Source organism: Gracilinanus agilis, chromosome 2 (genome assembly GCF_016433145.1).
Source record: "Gracilinanus agilis isolate LMUSP501 chromosome 2, AgileGrace, whole genome shotgun sequence".
NCBI lineage: Eukaryota > Metazoa > Chordata > Mammalia > Didelphimorphia > Didelphidae > Gracilinanus > Gracilinanus agilis.
The window spans coordinates 229450851-229477300 of record NC_058131.1 but is presented as its reverse complement, the minus strand read 5'-3'; the positions used below and the strand labels follow the sequence as shown (position 1 = coordinate 229477300).

Genomic DNA, 26450 nt, shown 5'->3' with positions numbered 1-26450 from the left:
CAATATATATAATCATTTAATTTAATAGGAAAACAGAGTTGGAATTGGTAGGGCTTTTGAATTCCATATAATCAACCTCTTTTTTTTCATAGATAAGGATACTGGGGCCCAGTAAAATGAGATGTTTGTAAAACATTTTGCAAATCTTAAGGCCCTAAATAAATATTATTATTTTTTAATATTACATATTTGTAAGTAGCAAATGGTAGAACTGGGATGTGACCTGAAGTTCCCTTAATTCAGATCTATTTATGGAGGCTATTGTAGTAGTATTCTATGCTGATGTCTTTTCATGGTTGGGAGGTAATCCTGGGAACTCCTTGAAGAATATTCCATTGGAGTTCAAGCTGTGACATCCTACCAATGTGGAAGAACTTTGAATCTCAGCTCAATGATGTTTATCCACCCTAGTCTTGTTGCTTCAGAGGGACTGGTCCCTAGAAAGTTGGCTATTTGGAGATGAATTTTCTGGCCATCGAAACCTCTGCAGTTTATCCACAAATGTGTAGGGAGGTTTTGGTTTCTATCAGTAGGAGGACATACTATCCATTTCAATGAAATTTGGTAAGCTTTTACTGAATGACTTATGGAAGGGTATAGACTATATAGTTCCTAAAGTATTAAAAGTGTTCTAAAACATGTTACCATTTATTATTTTCTCATGGCTTAGCAAGGTTTGAAATTCAATTAATTGAGAAATCTGGAAGCATGGTAGAATGAAAGAGCTTTAGAGTGGGAGTTGGGAGACCTGGGTGCTAGTCTTAGTTTTACAACTGCTTTGCAATGTGACTATGAGCAAATCACTTCAGATTTCTGGGTTTCCATTTCCTTCATGTGTAAAAGGATGAGTATGGAATAAATTCATTCTAGCCTTATGATTCTTGAATCTGCCATTGATCTCATAAATGTTTTGAGCTCTTCCATCTAATCATCTGTGATAATTATATATCCTATTACCACTTCAAATTTCTTCACCTAATAAGTCTCATACAAGGAACTCCTTTGCCTCTTTTGTATCCCTTGCACTTAGCACAGTGCCTGGCACATGATAGGCACTTAATAAATGTGTTCATTGAAGTATTTAAGATTTTTTTTATCTTCTTTGATTTCTAGGAATATTAACTGGCATTTTAAATTCTTGACTCTAATAATGAGTGGCTCTTATGATTATTGTATGAAAGTTTCCAGTCCAAAATATTGGTGTAATATGATTTGACCATATATTAGGATCAAATTAGTTTCTAGGAACCATAGTTTAGGTTATTATTCCCTTATATGTGTTATAACTTCCTCAATGTTTCCCTACTTCTACTCTCTCCTTTGTAATAAATGAAAGTAAAATTATTAAATGTAATATTAATAAAAAAAGAATTATGGTCACTGTTTATAAAATTAACTCTCAAGGCAGGAGGAGTCTGTTAGTAGCTCTTAACAATTAAGTTTTTAATAAAAGTAGAGATAGAGAAAAAAAGGGAAATGTAGGAAAGGGACTGAAAATTTCACCTAGCTATATACCTAAGCTGAATTAGGAAGCCCACCAAAGTCCACAAAAACCCTTGAGCACACAGCAAGCACCAGAGATCCTGCTCAAGACCATCTTCTACCACAGTGCCAACCCAGAGAGAGAGAGAGAGAGACCTCCCCTCATGCACCACACCTTTTTTATTTCTGTTCCCCTCATGTAAAGTACTCACGTAAGATGGGATACGGAGTAGGACAAACTTAGGGAGTAGTTTCTATCTACACAATCCCCCCTGTGATTCCACTGGGGGACGAGTATATTGAAATCTCCCAGATTTACATGCCTAGTCTCACCAATGAATCATTTTAAATAACCATAGGTACATACAATATTGCACTATCTAAGGGGAAATTAAAATAATTGGAGATATGAGAGAAATAAAGAAAGAGAACAAAACCAATGATTAATATGCTCATGGACAAAAAGCCAATTAGGGAGCAATCCCCTTTGGCATAAAAATTTACAATCAAAATAAATGTGTTCAACCCCCTTAGTTCAATTTATTATATCCCCAAAGTTCACTCTGGATCTCTCAAGGCAGTGTGTGATTTCTGCAGGCCTCTTTATGGCACCTTCTCCAAACAGTTCAATTTCTTCATTTGGGGAGCAAGCAAGTTTCTCTTCCTGAAATTATTCTCAGAATATTTTTTAAAAAAATTTTGAATTTTACAAAAATTATACAATCCCTCCCGCCCCCCCCGAGGAGGTTGTTGACCAACACCAGAATCACCCTGGGATACATGGCTGAGTTATGGGGTATATGAATATAAAATTCTAAGTAAGCAAGAATAAGCCCATAACAGGTCTTTAAATCAGGGCCCAATGAAAGTGATTTATGTCCTGCAAGCCCATAGGACAATTGTAACAATGTAGTACTTACCCATTGGCAGCCAGGAATACAGAAAATGCCATACTACAAAGGGAGAAAAGGGTCTAGATTTTAAAGCAAAAGGGAAATATGATTGCCTGGTCTGATACCTTCACTCTCAGGGAGAGGGGAGCCAAAATGGCAGTCAGATTGAAGTACTTGTTGGAAATCTGGCACTGGGAAATCCTGCATCTGACATTGTCAAACAGCTGCTTCCTCAAACCTCAAAACAAGTCCTCTGTCATGGAGCAGATTCTTATCAATCCCAACGGGATTGGTTGGTCTCCTTGACCTTGTGCTTCTCAGCACTGTACAACAACTCTTTTGTGATTCCTTCTTCTGAAATCAGGCACATTTATTAGTAACAGTCGCATGATATTTAACAATTAATGGCAGGTTTCTATAGTCTAAAGCTTTTGGGTATGCATTGATATTAGAGCTAATGGATATATTAAACTTATCCTTATGAAAATAAAAGAAAAAACCAATAATAAAATTTTAAAAAATCAAAAATTCGTAGTTCCTATTCCATAACTGTGCCAGCCAAAAACAGTGTCCAACTTGTCTATGGACTTATATCTCCAGTCCAATCATAGGAGGAGTATATATATATATATATATATATATATATATATAAATAAAAATTACATTCCAGGATACAGTCAATCATCAGTGTCTATAGAAGGTACCCTTTTTACATGTGAACAATGAATCCAAGAGACCTTTTCTCCAGTTTTGATAGCTATTGGAGCGGTTAACAGGACTTGGAACAGACCTTCTCAAGCAGACTGTTTGAAGGCAAATATATTCCTGGAATTTTCATGAATAGGGATTGAGAAAAATGCTGAGCACAGATCTACCACAGTAAAATATGTGGCTGTGCCTGGTATAGGGGAGATAATTATGGCTGGGTTGGGAGCCACAGGGTGACTTTATGATATGATTATTTACAGCCCTTAAATCCTGTATAAATTGATATACAAGTTTTCCATCTGTGCCTAATTTTGGCTTTTTTACAGGGAGAATAGGTGTATTATATTCAGATTTGCATGGAATTATTCCTTGCTCAATTAATGAATCTATCACTGGGGTAATCCCCTCAATTGCCTCTTTTGATAGAGGATACTGAGGAATGGAAGACCTTTTGTCTTAATTTGAACAGGAGCAGCTGATTTGAGTAGGCCTACATCAGAAGAAGATGTGGCCCAGAGAGACTCAGGTATATTAGCTGGGATTTCAAAGGTGAGAGGTTCCTTCACCTCCTGACTGTCTAAAAGAAATACAGGAAGCAAAATTAAAGATTCCTCAGGCAATTCTAGCATCATAGAGCCATCCTGAGAGCATGTTATTGTGGCTCTAAGTTTGCAGAAAAGATCTCTTCCTAACAAATTTATAGGGGAACCTGGCATTAAAAGGAAAGAATGTTCTACTTATAAGAGTCTCACAGCCCATTTGGGGAAAAAGCTTTGGGACCTTTAGTGATGCTCCTGATAAACCTACTATATTTAAAGAGCCAATAGAATTGCATTCAGAATCAGGTTTACTCACCAATATTGATCTGGAAGCTCCAGTGTCTAAGAGGCAATCATAATACATGTTCCCATCCTTCAGGTTTACATGAGGTTCATTATTATAGGGAGGGGGGAGAATGGACTGGTATAATTGGCATTAAAACATCAGAGTCTGGGAAATAAAAGATTTTGCTCTCTGATTCCAGAGCCCTTTATTCCCCCTCACACCTTCATAAAGATCTCTGGCTATTTCTCTGGGGTCCCTGCACTGAGGGGGATTTCCACCCTGAGTATAGTGTGGATGAGCCCCATTTTGGGTATTTTGATGTGAATTATCATTTGCCTTATTCGAATTATTATTTCTAAATGTGTTTCTATTGTTATTATTTCTATTTGCCTGATTTAACTTTCTATAGTTCATCATTAAGTGAATCATTTTTTCTACAGAAGTAACACATTAATGGTTGATTTATGGATTCCTGCAAAGGGGCTATGGGCACTCCTTAATTTGCATTTCCATTTTCAATTTTTTTCATTAGTACTTTTATTTCCTTTATTAATGCTTCCACTAAGTCACTGTTGTCTTCATCTTTCTTTTTCATGGCCATTAAAGACACAAACTGCTACTCTTGTCAATTCCTCAAGATCCATATTAGCCCAGTTTGGGCAGTTAGTCTTAAGATAGTCTTTGACCACTTTACAACTGTTTTTTACAAACTGTCTTCTTAATTGTCTGACATCCCTTTCTCTGAAAAGATTCAGGTCTATATTTCTACCTCCCAGCTCAATAAGTCTATTCATAAATTGGGAGGGATTTTCATCATTTTTTTGCTGGAGATTTTCAAATTTTGTCCATGTACCAGGCCTATCAGAACAAGCTCTCATTGCTTTTAGTAATGTCTCTCTAGCCTGGCATAGTTTCAAGTAATCTTCCTCTTTATTCAAATTCTATTTTGGGTCTTCCTGTGGTCAATGAATTGCTCTCCTTCCCTGGGCCTGATTAACAAGAGAAAAAATTTTACTTCTTTCTCTTTCTGTTAAAAAGGCATGGAGCAAATTTTCCACTTCAATCCACATGGGATCATAAGTGCAATAAATACTTTCTAGCTTTTTTATAATCACAATGGGATCATCTTCAAAGGAAGGAGTATTTTCCTTGAATCTCTCAATATCTTGTGGAGTGAAAGGAATATGATGTCCAATGGTCACTAAATCTCCACTTTTATTGTAAGTGAGTAATTCTGTTAAGGGGAATAGGCTTTTAACTGAATTATTTTCAATTTCTGTTGTTTGGCTTGTTGTTTGAGTTACAATGGTAAGGGGAGGAGGAGGAATAGGTGAGTTTGAGCAGTGGACAAGGAAGCAAGGTAGGAGAGAAAGTGGTCACAAGAGCAAGGATGGTCATGGTGAGGCAGAGGCTGGGTAGACTTAAATGGTAAGGGGATATAGAGAGATGAATCTTCCTTCTGAATCTTGAGATTATGCAAGCTTTTCTGAAGGTTTTCTATCCGAGTCTTGAGATCAATTAAACTAACTTTTGGTTGTTTTTCATTGAGCAGAAATAGATAAATTGCATGGAATCCAACTAATATAAGCACACCCAGGAACAGTACTAAACAAAGTCATTCTGAAACTGTGAGCTATTTGAACTTAGTAAAGTTCTCCAGAAATAGGAGCTGTTTCAGATAGACAGGAAACTGTTCTCTCAGAGTGCTTTTTAGCACCATACCCAGATACCTATTTATTTTTATATCTAATTATTAAATTGTGTTGAATTCTACTTCCTGTCTGTAGGTAGTGCTACCTTAGTATGTACTGGCTAGAAGTTAGGGTCTCACAAGGCTAATTGGCTGGATGTTTAGAGAAAAAAAAATTTGGTGTAGATGGAGATATGCCCTAATTAGCCTTTGAATGGAGGGTGAGCAAAAAGTCTTAACCTGAGACTAAATTTAGGAGGGACAACAAGAAAAAGCAGAAGTTCAGCCAAGAGGTTTGGAAGAGTTTATTTCCTTTTAAATATGGGGGTTTAGGAAAGGCCTTAAAGAGTAGACTTCTAGGAGTAAGATAAGGCTAAACTTTGTCAACTTAGTCCAATGATTAAAACTTTCTGACAATATTAAAAAAAAAGACTGAGCCGGACCTATTAACTTCCCCACAACACTCCGGAATTCTGAGCTGGGAGATAGTAGCCTGTGGGGGCGGGTTTGTTTCCCTGGAGGCTAAGAAAAGAACTCTCGGTCTCCCAGGCAGCAGCAAGCAATGGCTATCCAGCTGTTCTCAGTCACCCCTCAGCCCTGAGTTATGTCTCATCCTTCTGCGCAGGAAAAACAAGGTTCTTCCAAAGGGCTCTGGGACCCTGGGGCAATCAGCAGTGGTTGTGAGGCAGCAGCAGGAGAAGTGGCGGGACTGAGGGGCGCAGACTGCGGTGGGAAGCAGTGGGAGGCAGGGATGTGTGTGAGAGTGTGGCTCCACTCCTAGTGGCTTTCCTTTGGTAAACCTGGGGGAATGAGGAAGTCCGATGCTGTTGTGCAGCTTTCCTTAGGCTGTTTTCTCTGTCACTTTTGAGGGTCTTCTAAAGCTTTTTAGTATGAGACCAATGCCTGTTGCCATGAAGCTAATCTGTCTTTTTATCTGTTTCAAAACTTCTCTATCGCTTAGGAAGGGGTAAAAACGCTGAACTCCAGAATAAGCTACTAATGAATTGACTTAAGGAGAGTAAAAAGTGAAGAAAATTTGAGAAGATTGAGGGTAGTCATTAAACCTTTGTGGTCTGCCAAATGTAATAAATGAAAGTAAAAATATTAAATGTAATATTAATTTTAAAAAATTGTGGTTGCCATTTATAAAATTAACTCAAGTCAGGAGTCTGTTAGTAGATCTTAACAATTAAGTTTTTAATAAAAGTGGAGATTTAGGGAAAATGGGAAATATAGGAAAGGGACAGAAAATTTTACCTAGCTAAATACCTAAGCTGAATCAGGAAGGCTGCCAAAGTCCACAAAAAACTCTCAAGCACACAGCAGGCACCAGAGCTCCCGCTCAAGACCATTTTCCACCACAGTGCCAACCTAGAGAGAGAGACCTCCCCTCATGCACCACACTTACTTATTTCTGTTCTCCTTTGTCATGCGAAGTACACAAGTAAAATGGGATGCAGGGTAGGAAAAACTTAGAGGGTGATTTCTATCTACACACCTTCTTAAGATCTATTAATTTATTTCCTGCTACATTAATTTTCTCAAAGTTTTATATTGATCATGCCATGTTTTTTGCTCAGAGATTTTTTACAATTCTCCTTTTCGGTGTGGCGTTCAAGGCTATCTTTGGTTTATCCTATTATGGCAATTGTGAGGGGACTATGGGGAACAAGGGGTTAAATCCCCCAAATGCTTTCCCCTCTTCTCTTGACATTCCTGTAAAAGGGTCATGAAAAGGGCAAAACTTCGAGAAAGAGTAACCTGGAATATAATGATGTGAAAGCAGAGAGAAATCTTCCTGGCTCCAGAAGCCAGGCTTTAGTCAAAACTATGTTTGTTGACCTTTTACTTCCCTTAATGAGCTACCTTGGTAGAAAGTAGATAAATATGCACATTGCTTCTGGCTAAGAGATTGGAACAACAGAAACCTGATAGAGGAATATGGTGGAATAAAGCTAGATTGTTAGGAGCATGCTGGTGACAAGTGTTGTCCTTTTAACTTTTTGTTAACCCTCACACCTGTCTCTTTCTGAGAACCCTGTGAGACACTCTGGCCCATGAGATATCATAATAGTGACAGGCAATATATTGCTTATGTTGTTTTTAGAAATGTACATTTCTACCTTATTATAATGTAACCATCTTAAGAGTAATTCTTTAATCTTAAGACTAGTTCCCTTTACCCCATCTTCACTAGTACTCTTGAGATCCTTTTCCTTTCTCTCATCCCACCTGCCTGGCAATCTCAGTCCACTATCTAGTCCTTAGGCTTGGGTCAATTTTACTGCTGCTGCTCTTTTCTCATGAACTGAAGACCTTTGGTGGAAATCAAGGACCTGAGCTGACTGTCTCATTATAGATTATTTTCTGACCAAAGTAATTCCAGGCAAGAGTAGTTGGGGAGAATTTTAGAATAATTTTAAAAAACTCCACAAAACCTGAAAATGCTTAAAGGCAAAAGGGAAGAATTCCGAGGAAAGGAATTTGTTCTTGATACAAAATAATGGGATGAATCCAGGACATAGGGACATTTTAAAATTTCAGTTTAACCATTATCATGATAATTGTCTTGCTCTCACTGGAGCTCTTTACATAGGAGCATTTTCTGAACTGTTTTGTCCTATTCTTGAAATGCAAAGGTAAATTTCTAAATTCTTCCAGAGTTCCTTTTGTGTGATAGAATAACTTGGCGAAGATTAGTAATGACTATCTAAAAATACTTATTTTCTTCTATTTCTGTTTTTATTATACATTATTAGAAGAGAGGGACTTTGGTGTTGTTCAGTCATGTCCAAATCTTTATGACCCCATTTGGCTAGATTTGGACTCAGGAAGATGAGTCTTTCTAACTTCAGATACAGTGTTTTATTCACTGTGCCACTTAGATGCTCTATCGGGGTAAGGGGGAAGATTGTCTTATTTATATCTATTTTTTTCAGTACCTAACACAATTCTCTGAACAAAGTACATATAATACATCTTTTCTGAGTTGATTTTAAGCTGACATTTGTCTCTCAATGTTATCTGTAGAATGATAAAGGACAGACCCCTGCTGATGTTGTTCCAGACCCAGTCGATATGCCATTAGAGATGGCAGATGCAGCTGCCAGTGCTAAACAAGTCAAGCAAATGCTACTGGATGCCATCCCTTTGTCATGTGATGTCTCAAAAGCTGTGCTTCCAAATTATGAGTCTACAGCTGCCAAAACCACACTTGCATCATTGGGCCTGAAGTTGGGAGACCGTGTGGTCATTGCAGGACAGAAGGTAAAATGGTTCTAATCACCAAAGTGATCCTTCTGGCCTCTGTATCATGGGAAGAGAGCTTTGATGTTAAAATGCTCATCCATTTATTTATTCATTCATTCATTCATTTATTAAAAATATTTTTACAAAACCCTTACCTTCCATCTTAGAATCATTATTGTGTATTGGTCCTAAGGCAGAAGAGTGGTAAGGATCAGGCAATGGGAGTTAAGTGACTTGTCCAGGGCCACACAGCTGGGAGGAATCTGAGGGCACATTTGAACCCAGGACCTCCTGTAACCAGGCCTGACTCTCAAGCCACTGAGCATCCTAGCTGCCCCCTAAATGCCTATTTACTTAAAAAACAAACAACTATTAAAAAAAGTGAAACTTGTTTGGGATCACAATGTAACAGGTTTTAAAACCATAAATTGTGTTTAATGTTTTTTTTTTAACCCATAACTTCTGTGTATTGGCTCCTAGGTGGAAGAGTGATAAGGGTGGGTAATGGGGGTCAAGTGACTTGCCCAGAGCCACACAGCTGGGAAGTGTCTGAGGCCAGGTTTGAACCTAGGACCTCCCGTCTCTAGGTCTGACTCTCAATCCACTGAGCTACCCAGCTGCCCCTGTGTTTAATGTTTTAATAAAAATAATATAACCTCTTGGATAGAAGACTGTATTAATATAGATGTGAATAGAGGATTTTTGGGGGAAGTTTTTCTTTACCCATTTTAAAAATTGATATTTTTCCTACTCCTAATCCAGCAAAAATTCTAAGTATAGAGATTTTTATGGAGGAATATATCCTAGGAACCCCACAAATGAAGAAGTCACAAGCACTAGGAGTAAAGGTTGATGTGCAGAGGAAATCTTTTCTACAGCATGAACTTTTGACAAATGATTTCTCTGGAAAGCCTCCCTTTTTTCAGTGCTTTCTCCATTTTCTGACTTCCTTAGAAAAGGGAGTTCATTCCCTATTCATGATATTGGTCTGCCTTTTTGTTACGAGGTTTAAAATGGAAGCCCCTTCTCTGTATTAATTTTCTTTCCAGAGTTACTCAGAGATGAGCTTCTCAGAGCTTCCTGAAGTTTCAGAATTATAGTTTGCCTTCAGAATAGGACATTACCAGAAACTACTTATAAGTTTTAATGTTTGCATAAAAGTCTTAATTCATGTTGCTTTTCATCTCACATAGTCTTAAATTATTTCAGAATGGAATATTATTTTTGCTCTTATAACAAAGTATTTGCCTACAGGCATTTTTTTCTAAATTCATTATAATTCTCAAAAATTAATCTAATTTTATTTCCATAGGTTGGAATATTAAGATTTTGTGGCACTACCGAATTTGCCAGTGGTCAATGGGCAGGCATTGAGTTGAGTGAACCAGAAGGAAAGAATAATGGAAGTGTTGGAAAAGTCCAGTACTTTAAATGCCCTCCAAAATATGGTAAGATATTAATCCAGCTTAATTGGGAAGAATTCACAATAACCAAAAATATTTTGGAGACTTCACACTAGATTGGTAATATATTACAATTATAGTTAATCTTTCATTATTTGTATTGATGATTTTCTGTGTTTTCTATACTCATGTTCTCCAGTCTAACAGACACAAACAAGAATGTGCTTTTCTTTTAGTCAGGGGAATAATTCTTGTACCATGGATAGATTCTTTGGAATTTACTATAAACTTAACAGCCTAATGGTATGTTTATGTGAATGGTGCATCATTTGCTAAGAAAAATGATTTTACATGTTAGTTATTCCTTGAACAATTGGGACTGGGAGTAATTTAGGGATGAATAGAAAATCCATATTGTTGAATACAGACTATTCACTTTCTTATTTTATTCTGGCTCTACCCACCATTTCCTTCCTATTTAGTTTTCTCTCCTTTTATTCTTACTTTGAACTTCGTGCTCTCTGGTTGGAGGCTACCTTTCTTTCTGAAATAGGGTAGAGTGTGGCAATGTGCCAGAACTATATTCTGGGCATGGGTATTTGGATTTAATGAGTAAGTTGACTATATCATTTGATCTTGGATTGCCTTCATTAATAGCTTGGGCCTCTCTTTCCTGCTTCTGACCTCTGACTCCTAACTGGTTTGGATAACCTGGCAAACCAGATTAATGGGGTTTGGAAAGATGAAGCTCTGCTGTTTTAGGCTTGAAACTCTTGACATTGATAGGATCAATGGCAGCAAGGCAGTAGAGAAATTGCAGAGCCTAGTGTCTAGAAAAATAATTCAGATCTTGCCCCATGTACTAACAATGTGATCTTGGTCAAGTTATTCTATCTTTCTCTGCCTCAGTTTCCTCATCTGTAAAATTGGTATAAAAATACCTTATTATTGTGAGAACCAAATGAGATAACACTTGTAAAATGCTTTGTAAATTTTAAAAGGCTATATATGCCATAAATTATTAATGTCAGTAATTCTAAATCTAATTAGCTATTTAAGTTTTCCCCTCACAATTTTCCATTGAGCAACCTTTAAGTCTTTCTGAACAATTTTAATTCTTTCATTTTGTTACACTTTTTAAATCTTAAATTATTTTAAATCTTTGTTGGTGAACATAGTAGAAGCAGTCAGTTTAGTAGGTATTTTCCTGAACTTTGAGGATACAAAGAAGCTTCCATTGTATTGAAGAGGAGATAATACATAAAGGGGGTCTGGGAAGTAAGGATTGGAAGGGAAATGGCTAAGAAGTAACTTTGGAGGACCATTCATCTGAAGCTGAGGAAAATGATATTATTGTTTACTTGAACAAATGGTCAAATGGTGTTTATTTGCTTGGATCTTGTCTATACGTTTCATTTGCAAGGTTGTAAAAGTACTAACAACTCTTTAGATTTTTCTCAGAAGAAAAACCCAGAAATCTAAATTGTCAAATTAAATTTATATGGAAACTATAGTGTGACTTTGCTTCCTTTATTCTGTTAAGCTTTCTCTTAGCATTTAACAGCTTTATTAGTAAAATTTTTTAAATAACCCTTACATTCTGTCATATGGTCAAGAATGTGTTTTTTTTCTAAGGCAAGAGAGTGGTAAGTGGCTAGGCAACTGGGGTTAAGTGACTTGCCAAGAGTCACTTAGCTAGGAAGTGTCTTGAGGCCAGATTTGAACTCAGGACCTCCCATCTTCAGGCTTGACTTTATCCACTGAGCCACCTAGCTGCCCCTTGTTAATTTATACTTTCTTTATATGTTGCTTTAGTGGGTTCATATTCTTTTTGTAAATGCTTATGTTGTTGATCCCACTGAATGAAAAACTCCTTGATGGTAGGGACAGTGTCTTACATTTCTTTGCAATAAGCCTTCACAGCATCTCTAGTACACCTTCTAAAGTTAAAAAAAATTCCCCTCAAATTGACTGCATTCTAATTAATAGTCTTCTGATCGGTGAGCCATTTCCACTCTAGAGACTCTATCACTGGTAGAAAGCAGAGACAGGGTGTTGGAGAATATACCATTACTGCTTAAATGAGCAAGTTAACCTCTGTGACAGGGAGACTCAGATCTCATGATTGATCATACCATAGTCTAATTCAGCTCAGTAAATTATCAGGAATTTACTTTATATGAGGAGTTTTACCCGATTCCTTGTAGAATGCACACTCTGTTAGACCCTGTCCCACCACTGAGTCTGAAAGGTGTCGTAATTGTTATAGGAACAAAAGAGATTGCATTCCAAGTAGGAAGATAATATTGAGAAAGAGTAAACGTGTACAAAAAGTCCAGCCTAGCAAGAGGTTTAGAGGTTTGGAATTTGGAGAATTGGAGGCACAGTATTAGGGAATAAGTCATGTGATTTTCTGTATTAAGAGAGGAGCTGTTTCTTGTATTTTCTATTTTATAATCTCTCCATGCATGTGTGTGTGTGTGTGTGTGTGTGTGTGTGTGTGTGTGTGTGTGTATACATGTGCATGTTTGTTCAAGGCCTATGGACTCCTGCTGAAACAGAGGGCTAAGCCTTCTGGAAGGTTCTTATATAATGCGCTACCATTAAAACAACAATTTCTTCAGAAATATCTAAAAATACTTCCTTCTATTGCTCTTTTCCTTTACCAAACTTATTTTGCACCCTACTAATTGCCAGACTTGCACTGCTTTGTTCTAAAATTGTGTCATTAGTTTTTTCTTCCTATTTTGTAAGCCTCTTTTAGGGCAAGAACTAGTTCTTAAACTTTTCTTGTATCATTCACAACCTGAGTACTGAGTGAGTGCTAAATAAATGCTCCTTGATTATGATACTAAATAGTTGAATTTAACCTTTTTATTGGAAATACTAAATTTGATATTTAATAATGACTAAAAACCTATATTTTCCTTTAGGTATTTTTGCACCTCTTTCAAAGATAACCAAAGCTACAGACCGAAAGAAGATTGTAGTAAGAACACCATCTACACGTGCTACAGCTTCCATCAAGTCCCAGAAAATTGATGTCACTCATGTAACTTCAAAAGTAAACACGGGTAGGTAAATTTCATTACCTCCTCAAGCATGAAAATTTTATTTGTATAAACAGATTTTTCCTTACAAGTTAGGATTTCAAAATTTGAAGTGGCATATGTATGTTTCAAGTTCCATTGCTGCTTCAAGAATAATAATATTGTAATAATGTCTAATAATAGCAACAGAGATCTCTCTTACATTTTTACCCTAATTTTCTTTTGGGAAAAGAGGTTCATAGGATTCACTAGATCTGAAGGAGTTTATTATACTAACAAGTTTAAGGAACTCTTCTCTAGAATCTTCTCTTCCACCCTTTTTTAAACTTTTTTTTTTTTTTACATTTTACATACTTTTACGTTACTGCCAGTATGATAATATATGTATATTTCAGATCAAATTGATTGCCTTCTCCGGGCAGGGGTGGGGTGGGGTGGGGAAGTGAAGGGAGACAATTTGTATCTTACAATTTTTGAAAATGTATGTTGAAAATTGTTATTACATATAAATGGGAAATAAAATATCTTTGAATAAAATAAAAAAAATAAAATTACTGCCAGAAGCATGAGAAGTCCATGCTGTTGTATTACTGTAATACAAAAGAGTGTTATTTTTGTTACTCTGAGCAGCAATTAAGGACTAAAGAAGGCATTTCTTTCTATTCTTCTTGAAACAGTCAGTGGTCAGTGTATGACTTTGGTCAAGTCAGTAATCTTCCTCTCTTGGAAACCCTTCGGATTCTTCATCTTTTTATGCTGATGTAGAAAGTTTATCACATTAGAAGTTTGTGAAGAATAAATGATTAAAATCATAATCAGTTTTCAATGAACCATTATTAGATTGGAGCAATGGTGGAGGGCATCCAAAACAACAGCAGTCCTATGGCAGTTCTTAGTAATTTCTAAATTCATTTTATGGTGTCTAGTTTTTTCTCCAGCAGATTTACCTTCCTAATTAGAGTTCACTTAGGCTGATATTAAAATGAGTTTTCATTCATTGAGCACATACCAGCTGGCAGTGAGGGGAGAGGCTCAGGAACTTGTTGGGGGAAAGCCACTTTGTGATAACAAGTCAGCATACTTTTATTAGGCACTTACTATGTCAGGCACTGAGCTTAGCATTGGGGAAACAAAACAAAAAAAAAAGGAAAATCATATCCCTGCTGTCAAGAGAGCTTCGATGGGGAGACAACATGTAAAAAATTGTACACTGAAGAAATATCTCGTGTAAGTGGAAGGTAATCTTCTAGAGAGTGGAGTATATATGTATATGTGTGTGTTGGGGTTAGAAAAGGCCTTCTTTCAGATAGTGGGATTTGAGCTGAGTCTTAGAAGGAAGCTAGGAGGGAGAAGCAAAAAGGGAGAGACTTTTAGTTATGAAAGTCAGCTAGTAAAAAAGACCCAGAATCATGAGTTGGGATTGTCACTTGTGAGGAACAGTAAGAAGACCAGTATAATTTTGACATAAATAATTGTGTATTTGTGAAATTTAGATAGCATGTAGTTAGAAATTATCCATTGGATAAAAAATAAATTTTAAAAACTGTTGGCCCAGAGTTTTCAAATTAGTTTTAAGATGCTTTGCTTTGAAATCCGAAGTCATGGAAATTAATTGTTCATATAGTTCATCTCCTCCATCTCAGAATTTCTAAATATAAATCCTTAAGATATTTGAATTACCCTGATGATCAAGTTAAATGCCTGAATATGGAAAGCAGTGGGAAGGATCCCCTGAATTCTTAACTTGGCATTTTAAATTAAAGGTATATTTCAATAAGATTGCAACATTAATTAAAGGCAGCATTTTATTCATTTCTTGTATACTAAATCATTGCAGCTCATTGCACCATGACAGATTACTCAACAAATTCTAATTATATACTGAATTTTTTTAATATAACTACTGCTATTTTAATTGATTTGTGGGTTTTCAACCTTAAAAGTGTGTGATCTTTGTGAGAACCTTACCCATACTTCTTTCTAGCTCTGTCCAAAAAATACTTCATTACTCTTCCAAATAAGAAGTTTAATTAGTCTGTGTACCAGAAATCATGTTAAGTTTAGGGATACAAAGAAAGACAGAAGACAGTCCCTGCCCTTGGAGAGCTTCCAATCTCTAGTGGGAGAGACAACTAGCAAACAACTATGTAAAAATAAGCTATATATATATAGGATGACATAAGGAATAATTAAGAGAGGGAAGGTACTAGAATAAAGGGGACTTGGGAAGAACTCTCCCTGCAGGAGATGAGATTTTAATTGAGACTTGAAGGAAGTCAAGGAAGTCAGTAGGCAGAGTTGAGGAGGAGAGAATTCCAGGCATGGGGGACTGCCAGAGAGAATGCTTGGAGTTAAGAGATGGAGGATCTTGTTTGTGGAACAACAAAGGGACCATTGTTATGGAGAATGGATTGGAGGAGAGAGACTTGAGGCAGGTGGATCCAGTAGCAAATGCTAGCATGAAGTGGTGAGGACCTGCACTAGAGTGGTGGCAGAGGGAGAAGGGGGCATACCCTGGCAGTGAGAGAATATGGAATCCACGATGATTACTAGATGATTCCTAGGTTTCAAGCAAGAGGTCTGTGAGGATGGTGAGCCTCTATAGTAATAGGGAAGGCAGGGAGGAGGAGCTTTTAGGTGGAAAGATGATCAGTTCAGTTTTGGACACGTTTAGTTTTGATGCCTACTGGACGTCCAGTTTGAGATATATGAAATGCAATTGGAGATGTAAGGCAAGGTCAGCAGTGAAGTTTGGTCTATATTGGTTGATTTGAGAAAATCATCAGCATAGATATGGCAATTAAATCTTTGGGATCTGATGAGATCACCAAATGAAATAGTACAGAGGGACAAGAGAAGAAGGCCTAGGACAGAGCCTTGTGGGACACTGAAAGTTAGTGGACATGATCCTAGACTAAGAGAGCAGATAGGTAGTATGAGTAGAGAGAGTGATGTTCTAAAAACCTAGAGAGAAGAGAGTTTCAAAGAGAAGAGAGTGATGGATAGTGCCAGAGGCGCAGAGAGTGCAAGGAGAATGAGAACTGAGAAAGGCTACTAGATTTGGCAGGATTATTGGTGACTTTGGAGAGATCAGTTTTAAAGTCAAATTGTAAGAGTTAAGAAGAGTGAGAAGAGAGGAAGCGGAGTTTTCAAGGAGTGTAGCCACAAAGCAGAAGTATAGGATGCTCATGGAGAAAGAAAGATCAAATGAAAGGTTTTTAAGGATAGAGGAGACATGGGCATGCTTGTAGGCAGTTATACAAGGAGCTAGTAGATAGGCAGGGATTTGGGAGCAATCTGTTGAAGAAGATGGGTTGGAATTGGATCATTGGTGTGAGTAGAAGAATCATCCTTGGCAAGGTGTAAGGTTCCCTCTTCATGTAAGACAGGGTGAAGAGGAGATAGTGGCCACAAGCATCAGAATGAGAGGAGATGAATAAGAGGGGAGAAGAGGGAACTCATGGTGAATGACCTCATTTTTTTCCAGTAAAATAAGAGGCAGGGATCTCAGCTGAGATAGTTGGGGAAAGGGGAGCCATGGGAGGTTGGAGAAGGGATAACCAAAAGTTTGAGAGACAATGGATTACTAGATACAGAGCAAGCCTCAGAATCAAGAAACCTCAGCTTCCTTCACTTTTTAAAAAACATTTATTAATATTCATTTTTAACATGGTTACATGATTCATGCTCCTACTTTCCCCTTCGCCCCCTGCACTCCCCCCACCCATGGCCGAAGCACATTTCCACTAATTTTGTCATGTGTCCTTGATCAAGACCTATTTCCAAATGCTTCCTTCACTTTTGACTACTGACTAGTTATAAAACCCTGTCCAAATCCCTTAACCTCTCACTGTTCTTCAACCAATTCCCTAAGAATAGTTGGTGATCTGCATTTATAGAGAGTGTATCCTTACCAGGAACTCTCTACGCTAATGAAATCACAGGATTTCTGTTTCGTAGTTCAACCAAAAGCCCCCAGAAAAAAAAAAAAATCTGAAAGTGTATCATCCCTCGAGGGTTGATTTTTTTTTTTGCCCTTGCGATGATAAGAGGGGATGGGTAGAGTAGAAGAGTCTAGAATCATAACTATTTAAAAGTTTTAGGACAACTGGTTATCAGATTTTGTTATTCTGTAACCCTCTACATCCTGTTCTTTATCTTGCATCCTTTCATCAAAAAAGTCAGGTTGTAAGGATAGAGCTGCAAAGACATCACCCCAAGGAATGTCCATATTGGGGAAACTATATATATGTACTTGCATTTATTTTGTTTTTATTGAACAAAATATTTTTATTTATCTTTTATCTATCATCTACATTTCCTCTTGTATCTTTCCTCCTCCCAGAAAAAAAATCTCTTATAACAAAGAATTTTTTAATAGGAAGAAGAGAAGAAAAAAAAAGATTAAAACCAATTATGTCCTACACGTGTGCTTTTTAGAGAGAGGGATGAAAAGTCTGAAGCTGCCAGTTGAGAGGGGCCTTTTTGTGTTTGAGTATTTGGGAAATAGAGTCCAGAGTTCCTAGGATAAGTCCAGCCTAAATACTGCTTTTATAAGGCACATGAAGTCTTTTACGCGTTCAGATAGAAGCAGCTCATGTGAGGTGCTTTCAGAGGACAATGTTGGGTCAGGTGTCTGTTAGAATTCATTTCTACCGATAGCACATAGATTCCATGGTCTGGGAAACATGGTATAGACTTCCCACCCCTAGGAAATATGGGAGTCTGGGATTTCCCTGGAATTTCTCTTTGACTCTCTTGTGTACCACTTCTCTTTCCCTAGTTTGAGAAACTCCAGTTTAAACTGAATGATAATGCATTCCTTATAGGTTTATCCTGAAAGCCTCTCATAATACAACCTGATTACTTGCCATTATAAATCTCAAGTTTGATATATGCTTTATATAAAACATAGAGGTGCAAACTGAGCCCTTTGTCTTAAGATGTACTTGTGCCAAAGGGTCCATTAGATCTAATCTGTGTAATTGATTTCACTGGGTAGTGTGGGAGAATGAATCTGAAAATTCATAGCTTTTTGGAATTTAGTCTATGCTGCTCACTTTAATTTCTTTCATTCCCTTGGCTTTCAGTTCTTTTGTTATCTTTTAAAAGATATGAAATATAATCATTACACATTTTGATGAATTATGTTCAACCTTTAGCTTTATTTGAAGTGCTACATCCAAAAGCAAAACTGTGTGTATGATTTTGTTGCTGTTGTTGTTTGTGAATAAAATGATTTGCTTTCTAAGCCTTATCTGCCAAGGTCAAGCCACTTTTCACTCGAATTAACTCATTTATTTTTCATTTATTGTAAGATGAGGACAATATTTGCCCCTTTTGCTTCTATGGGAAAATATGGTAAGGGAAAATAAAATTCTTGTGTGGTGAACTGGGAATTTCGAGCTACTGTGGAAGAAAGATTAAATGTACACTTAAGGTAGTATCATCCTTCAATCCTTTGACTTTGAACTAAATAGAATATGAATTTTGAATTAGGGACACCAATAAGTTCCTGGGACTACTTCTTGAAAAATTAGCTGGCTGTTTGAGGTCTCCTTGGAGTAGTCCAACTGATTCTCCTTATTCTTATGGATGCTGGTCTTTATATATATATACATATACACACATACACACACACACACACACACACATACATAATACTGGACCTCTTGAAGCTTATAGAGGGAGGCTGTGGCATAAACCAAACAGGGTGACATGTGAGGGCAAATGGATTGTCTTTACTTTTTCTGAGAGGGAGGTTTCATGAAAGAGGTAGCATTAAGGGAGGCTTTAAAGGATGGTGGGATCCGGGGGGTAACAGAGGACATTCCAGGCACAGAGCACAGCACTTTGGCTGATATGTGACTCTCTGGTCTTTTAATTGTGGTCATGTCTATTAACCCAGACCCAAATCCCTCCATGTCTTCTTTTTCTGTATGTATGTGTATATATATATGTCCTTGTCTATGTCTTCCTTAACATTTTAAATAGAGAATCCATTCATTGTGATAGAAACTTTCCTCTGTAGCTTTTGATATAATTTTTTTATTTGTCAGGGTAACATTTAAGCTGGCTATGCAGAGAATATAAGAACCTATCATGATTACTGTTTGTTGAATTCAAGATAAGATTTGGTCTACTGTAACAGAAGGCATCCTTGAAGACTCCTCAAGCATGTAGCCTCCCATACATGTTAAAATCATACATGATTCTGTGGTGTAGATATGATCACAGAACAAAAAACCATCAGCCTCTAGTTAGGCCTAATCAGAGAAATGTTCCTCCAAAGTACTGCTCAGTCTGAGGTGGGTTTCCTGTGCAGAGGCCAAATCTAAGACATTCCCTCTTACAACTGTTTGTCCAAATGCCCCTATTTCTAGATGAACTGGCACTTCTTGTATTGAGCCCTAGAATACCACAAAGCTTCCTCCTTGAAATCTGCTGTGATGTTAAAGAGAGCAGCCTCACAGCATATGAGAAAAACAAAAAGGAGCAGAATAGTGCATCTTACTTCTTCCAGGAGGAGGAGGTAGCTCATCAAAGGCAGCCATTAGCACATATATGCAAGATAGAACATACATACTATCTCCAAAAGTCTTTTTATACCATTGTTCTCCTAGTGATTATGTGTGGCCGCAGCTTTTAGATTCTACCACATTCTCTGAAGACTTGAAATTGCTGGTGGCACAGAGAGCATCCTAGTGGTTAGGCTAGAATATATTACTAGATAATCCATGTGTATGAAGTATCATTGTGCATAGCACTTTTTCAGCTAACTAATTTTTCAGACATTTTTGTCTTATTGTTTTATTGATGCCTTTGGCTTTCTGTTAGAGTCATTGCTGCCCTCCCCTTTGACAAAGAAAAACAGCTAAAAACATTCTATATAATGAATGTATCTGATTCTGGCCATGGAATCCCTCATCTCTCTGCTGTGTTGGTGGTGGAGAGGAAGAAAGGATATATTTTATTATGTGAAGTTGCAAGGCATTCTGAGGGAAAGCCAGGAGGCAGTATGTGCCAGACAAGTGAAACGGCCTCTACCACCCTAATTCCCCATAGACCCTGATGAAGACAGCTGAGGACCCTGAGCCCAAAGGCTTGGGAATTGTGTCCACCAAACCACCAGACCTGCCTCTTTCCCAGACCCATGGCTATCACAGAGAGGAGAAATGATTGTGGAGAAGGGGCCCATCTTCCTAACTACTGCCTGAAACAACTGTTGGCCAGCTGGCAGGAGGTGCATAAGCAGATGTTCCCCCTAACCCTCATTTTTCCAGCTCAGCCCTCACAGCCGTCATCCAGGGAAGCAGCAGCTCCTCTGGAATAAGGACCTGCCATCCCCACCAACCACCAAGTAGCTACCATCCACAGGACATGTAGGTGAGCCTTACTGGAGAATCAGGGTACCCTGCAGGATAGAGAGGAGGCAGCATGTACCATTATCATGCCTTGGATATAACAGTGCTTCTTCCCAGGGCCCATAGCCATCATCCTAGGAAATGCAGCCTGGCAACTACTCCTGCCTCAGCCTCTTAACACACAGGAAAAAATGTTCTTATTGCCAAAGTCTTTGACACTGTCATATGGTTCAACATCAGAGACTGATACGAAGAGGTAGCATTACCATGGGACTTCTCCATCCAACTTCCATTGGAACTTCTTATAGGTATTCTCTCTCCTTTTTAGAATGTCAGATCCTTGAGAACAGGGACTATTTTTCCTATTTTGATTAGCATAGTGCATTGCATGTATTAAGGGCTTAATAAATTCATTCATTCAACCATTCCACCATTCAGTTCATTCATTGGGCTTGGATGACCCTGGAAGAGAGAGTAAAGCTGACAATTTTGCACAATTCTGCCTCACTTAAATCTAACTCACATGCAAGTCAGGACATCATCCTTATGATGACATTGGTCCTCTTTGAAAATGATGGACAAACAACTAAAATTTGATTTTCTTTTGTTACTTTTAAATTTATCTTGTTCTCTTGGTACTTCTTTCTCTGCATTACATATAAAACTTCCTATATTTCTCTTTGAGTTCTCGTAATTGTATTTATTTCACAGTAAGATTCTGTTACATTCATTTATCAAAGGTTTTCAGCCATTCTCAAGTCAATGGATGCCCTCTGTTTCTAGATGCCCTCTGTTTCTAGGTCTTTGTTCTCACAAAGAGATCTGCTATGAATATTTCTATATGCAGTGAATCTTTGTTTCTGGCTTTGACATTCTTGAGGTATAATACCCCATGGTGAACTCACTTGGGGAAAAGGCTGTGGGCAGTTTAGTCATTTGTGTTGCAAAATTTCAGATCTGTTGGACCAGTTCACAGCTCCACCAAGAGTACATCACCATACATCCCTCCCCCACTTTAGCTTTCCTTCCCATCTTTTATCATGGATGCCAGTTTTCATAGTGTAAGGTGAAACTTCAGGGTTATTTTAATGTGCCTTTTCCTTATAATTAGCAACTTGGAGTACATTTTCATGTGATTGTTTATTATTTGTGCAATTCCATTAGAAATTGTTTATATTCTCTGGTCACTTATCTTTGGGAAAAGTCCCTTGATGGTCTATATTTGTGTCAACTCCTTGTATATCTTGGATATCAGAATTTCACTGGTGATATTTGCTGCAAATAGAGAATGGGCCAAGACTCTTGGTATAATTCAGAGTTATTAAAGTCATTATTTAAGCTATCAAATAGCTTAAAACTGCATTAAGACTTGGCAACTCTGTATTGTGCCAATTCTCTTGATTCTTTTCTATTTATGTATTCTTTGATTCTGTTTGTGCAAAATCTTTGAAATTTGATCTGCTGTTATATCTTTTATGTGGACTCTTATACGTCAGGTGGTATAACTGTTTTGAGTTCATTATGATCTGTAATGTGTGAGATGTTGGTCTCCACCTAAGCTAGACTGCCAGTTTTCTCTGTAATTCTTATGAGAAAGAGAAGCCATTCCTCTTCCAGTATTTCTCATTTCTTATTCCTGACCCATATTGTCTAGTAATTTTTCTATCTTTCACTATGTCTACTTTTCCGCTAAAATAACAGATTTTCGAAAAACTGATATAATTTGGTAGGTTTTATCAAAGAATCCTGGAAGTGTCAAGGGAGAAAAAGTAAAGCTCTTCTCCTCAAAAATATTTGGTGGACCAACTGTCTCAGACATATATCAGAGGAAGACCTGAATAAGAATCATACAGAATGGTCAGGCATGGAGGGGTTGGGATCTATTGGAAGGAATTGGAAGAAATCAGAGATTCATTTGGTGACTGGAGAATCAACTTTTTTCTTTTAACATCTCTACTTCTTCATCCTCTGTAATATATATTGGCAATTATTTTCACTTAACCCTTGTTGGCCTCAGCTTTCTAGTCCAGTGATGGGCAAAGTATGGCCTGCGGGCCAGATATGGCCCCCTGAAATGTTCTATCGGGTTGAGGGACATTATTCCTAATCTGACGAATACAATGAGTAGGATACAATACAATGAAACTTCGAAAGAGTTGCCTTAGAAACAGATTGACAGATGAGCATTTCCTTTCCTTTAGCCCCCTCTTTAAAAAGTTTGTCCATCACTGTTCTAGTCTATAAAATGTAGATAACAATGGCATCTACTTCCCAGAGTGATTGTGAGGATCAAATGAGATAATATTTGTGAAGTGCTTAGCACAGTGCCTGGCTCATAATAGATGCTTTATAAAGGTATATCCCTTTCCCTGTCCTTCCCATTTTCTTGCTCTTTTGTTATTAAATATTTACCATGAGATCAAGAAATATCCCATAAATTGATGTTTCATGTTACTTTTGGATGTATAATAAAACTAATTCTACCAAGTCCCTTCTTTAAGGAGAACCTGTGGGCCATTCTTTAATTATATTTAAAATATTTTTACTGCTATTATTTGGTTTTTATATTATTTTCATTTCCAAATATAATCCTTCCTCCTCCCCTTCCTTGTGAAAAGAATAAAAGAAAAAAGGCAAGTTATTAAAACTAACCAAGTTATCCAAGTTTGATAGAATATGCATTGTTCTATACCCACAGCTTCTTCTCTCTGCAAAGGTTGGAGAGTCGTGAATTTTTCCATACAGGGTTAGAATTCAGTTTAGGAGTCTTTTAAATTGTTGCTATTCCTTTGATTTACATTTACATTGTTTTAGTTATGTTTATTGTTTTCCTAGTTCCATTTACTTCACTTTGTATCATTTCATGTGTCTTCACATACTTTTCTGAATTTTTCATATTAGTTATTAATCACAGAATAAGAGCAATATTGAAATATAAGAATAATAGAGAGCTACCAGAAGGGTGGAACCAGTATGGTTCTGGAGTTTTAATTTTTGCTATCATGTTATACACATACTGTTATCCCATTAAAATTTTTGTTGTTGTTACTGATTCATTTTCAGTCATGTCCAAATCTTCATGATTCCATGTTTTTTTTTTGGTAAAAATTCTGGAGCGGTTTACCATTTCTTTCTCTAGCTCAATTTACAGATGAGGAAACTGAGACAAACAGGATTAAACAACTTGCCCAGGGTCACACAAGCCAGTAAGTGTCTGAGGCTGGATTTGAATTCAAGATGAATGTTCTTGACTGCAGGCCTGACATTCTATTCACTGTGCCAGGCTATCCATCCCATATTTTAGGTGAGGAAAAATAGTTTCTCAGAGGTGTAAGTAAGGTTTGATGAGTGATACAGTTAAAGAGTTAGAGCTTTTACTCAGGTTGTCTAACTTTAAACATTTGAAGGACTGACACCAAGGAGGCAGGAATAAAATGGTTCTTATTCTAGAGGGCAGGACTAGAAATAATGGGGAGATATTACAAGAAAAAACATCTTTGGCCTAAACTTCCCCAAGTCTTCTTGTCATGCCCTGAAGCAGCATCTGCCACCTTTTCTTCCTTCCACTCTGCATAGAGATAGGGTTTTTTTTTTTGCAGGATAGGAGCTTCTTTGGGAAAGGGTCCATCTTGTTTGCTTGGATGTATGGCCCCAATACTTAGCACTAGTCCTGATGCCCTAATAATAAGAAAATACTTCATAAATGCTTATAACTTAACATTTTAATAGCTAGTAATGAAATGTTTGATTTGTTAGATAGTGAATTCTCCGGCATTACAGGTATTCATGAACAGGCTAGAGAGCCGTATATCAGGGATGTTCTGTAAAGGCATTGTCTAACATTGGCTTCATTGGCTTTGTGAAATCTGTTGAGCACCTTCTATGTCTAAAACATTTTGTTATACACTACAGGGCTCCAAAGGTGATTACTGCATGATCTCTACACTCAAGGACTTTACTGTATTGTGAAAGGCTGTGATCGGTGATGGCAGACCTTTTAGATACCATGTGCAGTGCCCATAAAAGGGAGGGGAATGGCCTGAGCGCTCTGCTTAGGGGAAGGAGGAAGCGGAGGCGGGGAGGCTAGGTGGAGAGGGGAGGGGAGCAGCTCTGCCCAAGTCCCACTGCCTTTCTAGTAACTGACTCTGGTGTGTGATGGCACGTGCCCACAGAGAGCTCTCTGTGTGCCATCTTTGGTACCTGTGCCACAGGTGCACCATCATGGGTATAGATAATTATCTTCACAAATAGAATACAAAATGGGGTGTGAAAATACATAATGGAGTAAGCATTTATATGATGCCTACTGTATAACAGGCACTCTGCTAAGCACTTTATAAATAGCGTCTCATTTGATCTTCACAACAGTCCTATAAGTAGAAGTTAATATTATCTCCTTTTTGCAGTTGGAAACTATGTCAGCAATCATTAGATGCTTATGAAGTACCTACTATGTGCTCGGTATTGTGCCACGTGCATTACACATATTATCTCATTTAATCCTCACAATTATAGGAAGTAGGAGCTATTTTTACCTCAGTTTGCAATTAAGGAAATCAGAGATTAATGGGCTTGCCCAAGGTCTCACAGCTAGCAGGTGTTGGAAGCTGGATTTGGATCCAGGTCTTCCTAACCCCAGACCTGGTGCTTTATCCACTATACCACCAATTGTCTCCTCCATAATATGACTAAGGGCCAGGGAAGTTCAAATCAGGCAGAGCTCATTTCTTATTAGGTGGGCAGGATGATCTTCCAAAACCAAAACACCAAAAATCTGTAGGCTTGATTTTTTTGGCTTATAATTTGGATTTAGTGAAACTTGGTAATTGGCAGGTCTTAGAAAACAAAGATTTCAGGTCTACAGGTATCAGCATTTGAAACATTTAACTGGATCAATTGGTTCTACAGAGTTGTTCTAAAAGTGCTTTTATAACGTTCCAATCATTTGGATTTTGAGCCAAGAATGTAAGACATGGGGAGGGGAAATGCTTTGGAATTATAAACATAAAAAGTGTTTCTTAAAATTATTTTCAAATATTAGTGATCAGCATAGTATTTTAAAAAAGCAACCAAGCTTGTTATTTTTTTGAAAGCTTGCTTATGTTCATCTCCAACTATTTAAATTTTTCTCCTGTTTTATGAAAAAAAATGTTGCTTTTCTATTTCAGGATTAACAACGTCAAAAAAAGAAGGTGGTTCAGAATCAACACCTCTCTTGTCTCCTGGTGAAGGACTGAAAACCGTACCTGGGAAGGAAGGTAACATAGTATTTCATTTTTAAGATGTTTGTTTATTATGTTAATCTACTGTTTTGTCACTTTTATCCTGCCAGCACAGTGCCTCACACAGAGCAAAAGCATCTCTTCTAGTTAATAGTATTAGTTATCACTTTTCCAGCAAAGACTTGCAATATTTATTTTTGCACTATTTGTGAAACATTATTTACAAATAATATTAACATCCACAGTCCACTTAAGAAAGGCCATGCATTTTTTGTTGTGCTATAAAGTTTTGGCAATGGTTTCATATAAATTCTCATTTGATCCTCATAAAACCCTGTGAACATTTTGATGAGATAAGGTTGGGTAGTTATTACTGCCATTTAAAAAAGGAGAATTGCACAAGTAAGAAAGAGCCTTGAACAGAGGTTTTCAGACTAAGTTCAGGACTCTTTTCCCTACACCTTCTATCTCACCCAACTGCAGGAAACCCAAAAGGATTATTTTAGATGCTCCTCTCATCTGGTTATCTCTGTGCCACCTCTTGACGTTCTTCTCTCTCTGTTT

The 26450-nt window shown here is 37.4% G+C and overlaps 1 protein-coding gene across 1 annotated transcript in view; it reads left to right on the top strand.

Annotated features, from left to right (window-relative positions):
- CLIP4 (CAP-Gly domain containing linker protein family member 4) overlaps nt 1–26450 on the top strand; it is an 81592-nt gene that overhangs the window by 37011 nt on the left and 18131 nt on the right. Inside the window, exons 2-5 of the mRNA XM_044659595.1 lie at nt 8629–8865; nt 10160–10295; nt 13184–13324; nt 25833–25922. Of these exons, the coding sequence (XP_044515530.1) occupies nt 8629–8865; nt 10160–10295; nt 13184–13324; nt 25833–25922 (604 nt within the window). The remainder of the gene's footprint in view (nt 1–8628; nt 8866–10159; nt 10296–13183; nt 13325–25832; nt 25923–26450) is intronic.